Here is a 9,856-nt window from a genome sequence, read left to right on the forward strand (position 1 = left end):
GATTCTTAAGCACAAGATGACTTATCTGTTGACCATGACACTGTAGCTAGTGCTTTTTCTCCTACTGTTCCTGTTCCTAAAAGTTCACACGATACTGCGGTTGACAATACCTCTGACAATGGCTACACTACCAGGCTTGGTAATTAAGGTAAGGTAAGGTAAGGTAAATAAGGTACCTGGTCGTAATTAAGCCAGTTCGTAGGCTGATGGCTGATGAGTCAATAGTTACCTCGAAACCTTACCTGGTGTAGAGTCTGTATCTCCTGTTATTCATGTATAGGTTGGTGTATTGTATTGCACGGTCTCGGGTAATACTAAGTGTATTTTTCTGTATTTTATTGTGTATATTAATCCTGTTTATTTACCTGGTCTGAGTTTTTCAAAGTGAAGGCTAATGGGCACTTTGGTTATGCCTACAAAATGTGTAGACGTTTTGGCCAACTTTCTCCATATTTATAGCTTTCACCGTTTTTAAAGTGTGGACTCTGTGACTCCAGTGACCAGTGGTTTTTTGTTATACTCTGAGAATTTTGTGTAAATTCTGGGGGGTGAGTGTAACGAGTACAGAAAGTGTACTGTTAAATGTATTTATTGTTTATTATAATTCACACAAAATGGTTTAATTCCATATGCTTGATATACATGCATGAAAAATTTGTGATTTTCCCCTTTAATTGATGTGATGTCATGATCCAACTTAAGTTCCTGTTTTGTCTCCTCCTCTTCCCTTTTTGCAATGCATTAATGCACTGAAGAGGTGAGGAGTTTTTAGCTCCTGTTAATCCTAATTCATCTTTATTGTAATTGTTGCTTTTATGTTTATATTTTTTCACTGCAATTTCACTTATCTGTGTGGTTATTTTATCATTTTACCCTATTTAAGTTATATTTTTGTCTTTGGCTTATATATGTGGTGATTAAATGTACATGGCATTTGTTTTAGAGAGATTGTTAAGGGCGATTCACTCTGAGGCTGCTTTTATTTGTTTTGTATATCAGATTAACTCTACAAAGAATGAGACACCACAATATGCTAATTGGAAGCAACGTTTATTAAAGCTGCAGTATGTAACTTTTTTTGGGTTAAAAATTATCCAAAACAATTTGAGCAAGTACAAAACCAGCCAGTATTCAACACTATATGCTTGCCTTAGCCCGATTCAAAACGGTAAGTTTGTAGTAATGTTTTTATTTCCAATGGTACTGGTAGATTTCCACGGGAAATAATGTAGTGTCTTCACGTCACATCTGTACACATAAAGGAGTCTCAGCTATATTGTGTGTGAAGATGTTGGAGGTGGAGATTTATAGCCTTTTCTCACAGCACTTCATATAAACTTATCAATTTGAAGACGGATCCAGAAAGGTTCAAATGACAATCAGCAGTCACAACTGGAGATATTAGAGTATGAGCTGTGGAAAAATATTTGATCTAGGAGCTTTTTACGCCATTGACAACATGGTAAGTAAGTCTATCCCTCACACAGCCTTGCTCTCATACCTGTCATGGCGCTGACTGAATAGTCTAAACTTAAATGTATTTAGCAGTGTCAGGCTTTTATTTAATTAATTAAAAGTACAAAAAAGCAAAACATGCCTGATGAAGATTCTTTTTTTTTTCATTTTCTAGAAGTAGTTAAAACCCTTGCTGTTTTTTTTTTTTTTTTAATGAAGAGAAGCTACACTGCCATTATCCTCACAAAGTGACTAGAATAGACCAATAGTTATAAGATTTTAGTATTTTACATGACTTTTCCCATATTTTAAAAATCTCGTCTTTTAAAATTAGGCTACCTCATATAGGAGAAGGGAAGACATGGGGGGAAAGTTTTGGGAGGGCGAATTAAAATCTTGATTCGTAGCTGTTTTACCTTATTTTACAACAATTTTAAGTCATCTTGAGCCTCCCTGGTTGAGATGTATTGAGCCAGTGCCTTGTGTACATATATCCGAGCAAAGCGGCTTCTCGAACAGGAACAAATGTAGGTCTGGGCTTGATTGTGTCCGTGGGGAATTGATTGGATAGTTGTGGATCTCATTAAAATCAACAGAAATCCAGGACTTCTCTCAATAGTCATCAAAAAAACCAGCTTACTGGATTTGTAAAGCTATAAAGAAAAAGGATAACATGTCCATCCGAACGTGATCTGTTGAAAAGTGTGGGGCAGACAATGCCCAGGATTTATTTTATTCTCCAAAACATTTCAGCCAGAAAATAGTCTCTCTACAGCCTCAGGTACATTAATCATAAGATTCGCATTTCCATGAATACACTATAAAATACTGAGAAGTATGTTACATCAACGAGACATAAGAAATTCTTTAATACATTATGGACTCAATAAAATGAATTGTACAGAATTTACACACTCCTATTGTATCTGACAGTTCATAAGAGTAAGACAATCTGTGTTGGAAGCTAATCGTGAAAGAAACAAACAAACGTAAAATGAAGTCCTGCTCGATACGGCGGCATTCGAGCGAGAAAAAGCAGAGGACGAACAGAAATAACAGTTACGAACCCATTAGCCGTGGCAGTGCACTGGACAGTATTAGCTTAAAAAATTCAATGACCCCTGGGTGCGAGAAGGTCTTGTACCCATGATGCACCTCTTCCTCAAGGCTCACACATGCTGCTGGTAACATAGACAGAGGCCTTGGAAAAGTGGCTCGATCCAGCCTTAATGTCTGTCTTAGTCTCTCCAGGACTATGGGTTTCCTGCAGGTCCTCAGTCGTAGTGCAGTGCCGTGTAGAATATGATCCAAACCACCTGAACACACACACACACACACACACACACACACAGTTATCAGACACTGTACAGCATTCAGAAAAGAGCCGAGTTAGAGATGATCAATCAACAGGAATCACAGCCCACATTACATTCATAATCAATTAAAACAACAATTGACCCTTCGCTAAGCCACGCCCGAAAACCGCCACTGGCCAATCGTGTCTTAGCAACCGTAACTAGGCGCTGGAGGTCTGGCAAGCTTTTGAGCGAGGGAAACATGCCGAAGCGTTGTGCGTATGGATTGTGCAAATCTGATACCCGGTATCCTAAAAGTTTCTTAAATCTAAAAGCCAAGAGGAGAAATGATGTGCGTGATCCATCAGTGGGAGACCACATTCACAACTATATGTCCACAGGATTAACAAAAACACATATTGCTTGGAAGTTGGAAATAATGACGGTTCTTTGTTCAAAATGCATGTATTTTAACGTAAAATAAGACAATTAAAGACACGACGGAGGCTCACTGACATACTTTAAAATATATTTCAGCATTTTGTTAATCGACGGCCTACTACCCCTGACTGAGTAACTTTAACCCAATCTGATCGCGGCTCTCCCAGTGTTAGTGTTATTCCACAAGATTTATGGATAGACTTTGATTTATAATTATTAGATTATTTTCACATTTCACTTACCCTGCTGTGCACGAACACAGCTGTTCCTTGTGTGTTTCCCATTTGAATGGTCAGCGACGGCGGCTGCTTGCGCTGCGACTATAGGCTTTAGCTTCAATTTTTATGGAATTATTCTCTAATCGGTTGCATATTATGTCGTGGATATATCCCTCATATGCATACTGCAGTCCCTTTAGTCTTGCTCTCTCAGATATTTCACATGTTCGCCAAAAATTTGTAATCTCATTGGGAATGTCTGACACCGGTGCATACACACTGTGTAAGATGTGCTAGACACGAAAGCTTGACAGGCGTAGCAACAGTAACTAGGGAGGCCCGGGGCTTAGCGAAGGGTCAATTTATGGGGTGTTTTATTGTATTTTGGTGAATTAATTCAATGTAAATAAAATGTCTCCGTTTCAAGACAGGATGACTTCATTACAGTAAAATGAATAACATTTCAAATAAGGAGGAGATTTTACTGGATATGTTCCATGAACATACCGTCTCAATGCAAAAAAAGAAAAAGACATTTATGGAAAATTTTGCGGGTTTTTTTACTTCTATTTTGGAATAAATTTGGAATTTCATTCGTTAATGAAAAGTGGGGCAAGCTGTGCAACTTTAAGTATGTAAAACAATCAGAATTTGCTTTATTGAATTAACTTCATTTTACATTCATTATTAACATTTTCTTATGACATATTACGCCACTCCACGCAATTCACTACCTTTCAAAAGTTTGCAGTCAGTATATTTAAGGAATTTAACATTTTTTATTCCAGACATATTAAATTGATCAAAGTGACAGTAAAGACGTATTATATATATTAAAGACTTATAATCAGTGTTTATAATCAGTGTTTGGAGTAACTCATTACAAGTAACGCGAGTTACGTTATCAATTACTTTTTTCTAGTAACTAGTAACGTAAAGTGACGCATTACTTTTAAATTTACAACAAAATATCTGAGTTGCTTTTTCAAATACACTCCATTTTCCCATTTATTGACTGACTGCTCTCCTGTCTCCATATTGTCTTTTTCATTTCACTTATGGTGTGAATCTTGTTTTTTATAACAATCAAGCCAAGCCAAGATGAGAAAAAGTAACAAAGTAATGTGACATTACTTTCAACAAAAAGTAACTAAACGCATTTAGCTAAGTTTTTAGGGAGTAACACAATTATTGTAAAGCATAACTTTTAAAAGTAACTTTCCCCAACACTGATAATAACAGATATAGATTTTCAATAAACGCTGTTATTTCGAACTTTCTATCTGTAAAAGAAATATAGCTTCGAATTGTTTCGGCTTTAGTCCGGCCAATTGAACGCGTTGATTTGGTGTTGGGAAAACCGATCTCTCTGATTGGCTGTTGAGCCGTGTAAACCAGCGCACGAAAAGAAAACCAAAAGTGATGAAGCAACAAAACGACTAAGACAAGAGGACAAACAAAGAAGGCGCTTATAAATTTTCCTACATCTTTTTTCGGTGCATTCCGGCAGAATGAAATTACGTAGCAGCCTATGGAGGAGTGATCCAGCTCTCAGATTTAATCAAAAATATCTTCATTCGTGTTCTGAAGATGAACGAAGGTCTTACGGGGTTGAACAACATGAGGGAGAGTAAATACTGACAGAATTTTCCTTTCTGGGTGAACTATCCCTTTAATACAAGTTATGTTTCTAAGGCCGTGTTCACTCCTGGTATTAAGAGTGTTTTGGTCGATCGGATCACAAGCGGACGAGGGAGACACGTTCCTGTTTACACCTGGTGTTTAAATCCGTCTCTTTTGTCCACTTTCAACCACTTCTGTCCGGATTTCTTCAAGGGGAGGGTCTATGGGTGGGGAAATGTTTGGGCTTTTTCAGATCTTTTGATGGATAAAATAAGCTCATGTATTTTACATATGAAGAGACGACGGGAAACACACAGAGATAATCAGCTTTAGTTTCTGCTCTGACAGACACAAGACCAGCCGAACACTGTGAGTGTGTGTTAGACATCAGGAATGGTGAGAGAACATTGTGCTTGATATGTTTTTCATCTTCAAACCAAACTTGAGTCTCCAGCCGACAGTTTAAATCACGTCTGGCTCGAGCTCTTCCCATAATGTTCACGCATTAGTTCAGTAGACGGAGAGAAGACGGTCTTTTGTGGCTGTTTGAACACATTCGAACACATGAGCGTTACACTACTAAAGCAATCCGGTCGAATGCGTTTTCTCCCTCTGTTCTACAGTTTTCTACAGTCCAAAAAGCCCGTTCCATGTTATTTTTGCTGACTTTGTAAAGCATCAGTCCAAACACAGTATAACAGGTTTAGCAGGAGAAAGCCAAACATATCTACCAGAAACAAAGCAAATGAAGTCATGAAGCCTTCTTTGGTGAGCTCCCACGTCCCCCCGTACTCCTCCTCGTCCACCTGCTGGAAACTGCTGAAGTACACGTACAGGACGCCGGCGTTGATGACACAGAATCTGCAGGACACACACACACACACACACACCGCTTAAGCTCATGCGTGACTGTGTGATGTGATCAAGTGTTCAGGGCCAGGACTGCAGTACTCACATGACGATTCCCAGAAACCCTTTCAGAGGAGCCACACCCCATATTACGCCCAATATCACTGCGATGATTTGACGGAACCAGTAGATCACATCTAAAAACTCATCCTGCAATTAAAAGAAAAAAATTAAGGAACAATAGGTGGAAAAGTAAGAAACGCATGGAAGTTTGTGTTTTTCCCCCCTTTTTTTTAATGGCACTCCAATTTCTATGAGAGCAAGGTTTAGTTATTCAAATCAAAACTATAATTAAATGTGATGTTTAAGATTAGTTAAAAGAAAAAAAGTTTCTCAAAGGGCTTAGACGTATTACAGTCCAGTAAAACATGTGTAATGTGCATTGATGATCAGAAAGCCCCTCCAGACAGCTTAAATGGACAAAAGCACATAAAATATGCCCAAATGCCCGTTTTGTCGAGTATCCTCGTCAGCACAGTAACATGACAGGAAAAAAATGAATTCTGTGATATTGAAGGGAAGGTAAATGTAACATTTATTACAATGGATTTATGTGAACATTGTTTTAAATGTACTTAAATTAAAAGTTGTACATTTTTTTAAAGCCTAATAAATGTTCAAATGTATAGCTTTCAATAATACTGTAATGCTGAATGGCTATATTGGTATCGGTGATGGCTTCTTTCATGAAAAGCTGCCATTAAACAAATATTTAAAATATAGGCTACTGTCTTCATGTTGTTTCTACATTAATTTGGAGATTAAATGTGAAATTATATTAAAATATCAAATATAGAATTAACCAAAAATATATATTTACAACTTTAATATAAATGTGCGACTAATCGCGATTAATTGGTGAACTTATTAATCGATTTACAGCACTTATTTACTAATGATATCTAATTCTAATACACTATTCTTATGTGTGTGTGTGTGTAATAATAAATGTGGACCAGCTCAGGTCAGCAGCAGTAATCTCCTTTAAACAGCCCAATCCCTACACAAGACACCCTAAAGCCCTGAACCCTACTCAGTGAACATCAGTTCACATACACGCGTCTGCTTCTGCTGGGACACATTATTATTATTATTATTATTATTATTATTATTATTATTATTATTATGACACACACACACACACACACACACACACACACACACACACACACACACACACACACGATGTCAGTGTGAGAGACTGTGAGTGTGTTAGATCAGACCTTCTCTTCCCACACTGCTTTACAGCTGATGGCTTTGCTCCATGCGGACTGCTTCACTCCTCCATTGGCCACATGAACCTCCTCTTTCCGCTTTGAGCTGCTCGTCATGATATTTCCTTTTTTTAAACACGATAAAACACGCGATCCGACGTTTAAAAGCCTTGAGCCCGAATGTAAAATCTTCCGCAAGCGTTCAGATTTGCTGCTTTTCGCAACACATTGACAACACGCTGGGAACTGACTCTGCGCATGCGCACCGAAGTCATGACCTTGCCACGCCATCCAATGAGCGAACGCGACGTCTCAAGGTTCAGCCAATCAGAACGCTGAACTGGTCTCCAGCGCATGCGTGCAGCCTCTGTGCGCCCTCTACAGGTCTAAGATTATTACTGCAATTTCAGAGTTCATTCATTTCTGCATATTTTATTTATTTAATTAATTATCTACAAAGTAAAATAAAATCTACAACTAGATGTTAAACATAAACAAAACTACAATGAAAAACCGTGTCGCTGCGTCAAAAGGGAACCCCGCAACAAACGCTGTAAAAAAAATATTTTTTTTATTTTTATAGGGTTTTATAGGGCAAACATAATGTATATAAAACGATAGCAAATATTTTCTATAGACTCTTAGAGATGATAGGACTTATAACGCGAGTAAATAAGTTAATCAATTGATCAAGAACAGATATTTTTGTTTTGGAGATTTGATTGTATTCTAGGCTAAGGTTCCCAGTGTTGGACGAAATAGGCATGGGGATTGTGTGTATTTTGTACGCATTGTATCTTTATTTATTAAGAATATACTGTGAAAGGGCAAAAGCATGCTTAATAAAATAACGTTTAATGAAAATTCTCTAACACTTTATTTCACAGTGTCCTCGTTACACGTGTTGCATGTAGTTAATATAGTAATAACTATTAAGTATCCATAATTGTAAGCAACTAACCCTAAACCAAAACCAAATCATGTAGATATATAAAATAATAATTTTAGGTTGTCCGTGTTACATTGTAATTGTACATTTAAAGTGTAACCAAAATTTTGTCATTGATATTTGTATTATGTAAAGTGTAAAAAGCAACAAGATGGCAGTGATACACTGTGAATAATAAGATCGCTCGATAGATAAATGACGCAGCGATATCTTCTGTAACTGTATGAGCTCGTCCTGTCCTCTCCGCGCCGGCAGGGGGCGCCAGCTATACAGAATACATTTTACTTTGACGGTCTTTATTTTACCGCTGCTCAAGTGCGTTATTTAAAATAAATAGCCTACTTTTTAAGGCTAATTAAATAAATAAATAAATACATAATTATGCTACATGCCATTACATACCAGTGAGCAACTAGCTATCTGGAAGTACTCCAGCATTACTTCAATCTATAAATGAGGTCATATTCTTGATCCAACAAATTATACACCTATCAATATTTTGCCTTATTGCTGAAGTATATGAAAAAATAATTTAGAATCAGTAGGGGTTTCACAATATATAGCAATACAAAAATGCAACAATATGTATTGTGGATAGTTTTTTAAATTGAATTTACCTAAAATAAAAATTACTGTGTGAGAAAAAGTTGTAGTGTCAGTACTACATTAAACTGCTGTAATGTTGAATATAATGTATAATAATGCAAATGGGGGGGGGGGGGGGGGGGGTTGTGTTAAAAAGTGGCCTATACATTATACCATATCCAAGGATATTCGTCAAAAAGAAAATCTATATTTTCAGCTTCATAATCATGAATATTGTTATTCTGGTGTCTCTATTATTATCCTGTGCTTTGGGTTTCCAGCATCAAGTCCATGTCTATTCATTCACACACACACACACACACACACACACACACACACACACACACACACACACACACACACACACACACACACACACACACACACACACACACACACACACACACACACACACACACGCACACACACACACACACACACACACACACACACACAATAAAAAACAAATTTACCTTTTTAATCAACAGTACATTTTGTGTTAAATTTGACCATATATTGACCGTATCGCAATCGTATCGTGATATGTATTGAATCGTGTCATGAGGGTATCGTTACACACCCCTTATAATTAGTTATCAAAGTATTTAGAAAATAATAATATTTTATCACCTCTTCAATCTGTCTTAAGGGTCTAATTATTCAACGACTAGTGCTCTTCTAAAATTGACCAACAGTGTATTTCATTTCCAGGCGCTATTTGTATTGATCTTAAGAAGGCTTTTGATCTAGTTGATCGTTACGTATTATCAGATAATATTTATGCAGTTGGTTTGTCTCAAAATACTTTATTGTGGTTTAACTCTTATAACAGAAAATAACATGTTGTTCTTCAAGGGAAACAATCTGATTTATTTATCCCAGAAAGCGACGTCCCACAGGGCTCAACGTTGGGTCCTCTTCTCTTTTCTATCTTCATTAATGATCTTCCTTTAGTGTTTTCACACTCTTCTTCTCGTCTTTATGCAGACGATACTGTCATTTGTACTTCAAAACCTTCAAAATCAAATTCAATTTATTGTGTAGTCAGATTTGAATGCTCTGCAAGTTTAACGAACATGTTTGTTTGGACTCTTTCATTATGTTCATCAATCACCATCATTTCATGTTCAGTCCTGTTTCAGTTCAATGGTGTTGTCTATTGTGGAA

General features: G+C 37.0%; 1 protein-coding gene across 1 annotated transcript; it reads right to left on the minus strand.

Annotated features, from left to right (window-relative positions):
• Positions 1-2,145: 2,145 nt before the first annotated feature.
• rab5if (RAB5 interacting factor) lies at positions 2,146-7,424 on the minus strand. Its single transcript, XM_077224897.1, has 4 exons — positions 7,165-7,424; positions 5,988-6,091; positions 5,764-5,893; positions 2,146-2,771 (listed from the first exon to the last, which is right to left on the minus strand). Exons 1-4 carry the CDS (start codon positions 7,270-7,272, stop codon positions 2,730-2,732), a joined length of 384 nt encoding a protein of 127 aa, XP_077081012.1. The 5' UTR covers positions 7,273-7,424; the 3' UTR covers positions 2,146-2,729.
• Between the last annotated feature and the right edge of the window lie 2,432 nt (positions 7,425-9,856).

The sequence above is a fragment of the Siphateles boraxobius genome, unplaced genomic scaffold (genome assembly GCF_051911475.1).
Source record: "Siphateles boraxobius isolate OS27281-9 unplaced genomic scaffold, OSU_SipBor_1 94, whole genome shotgun sequence".
NCBI classification, from domain to species: domain Eukaryota; kingdom Metazoa; phylum Chordata; class Actinopteri; order Cypriniformes; family Leuciscidae; genus Siphateles; species Siphateles boraxobius.

Coding starts and splice junctions, on each gene's coding strand:
- rab5if (XM_077224897.1), bottom strand. CDS start 7,272: ATGACGAGCAGCTCAAAGCGGAAAGAGGAGGTTCATGTGGCCAATGGA. Junction 6,092..7,164: donor AAGCAGTGTGGGAAGAGAAG/GTCTGATCTAAC, acceptor TTTTAATTGCAG/GATGAGTTTTTAGATGTGAT. Junction 5,894..5,987: donor GGGTTTCTGGGAATCGTCAT/GTGAGTACTGCA, acceptor TGTGTCCTGCAG/ATTCTGTGTCATCAACGCCG.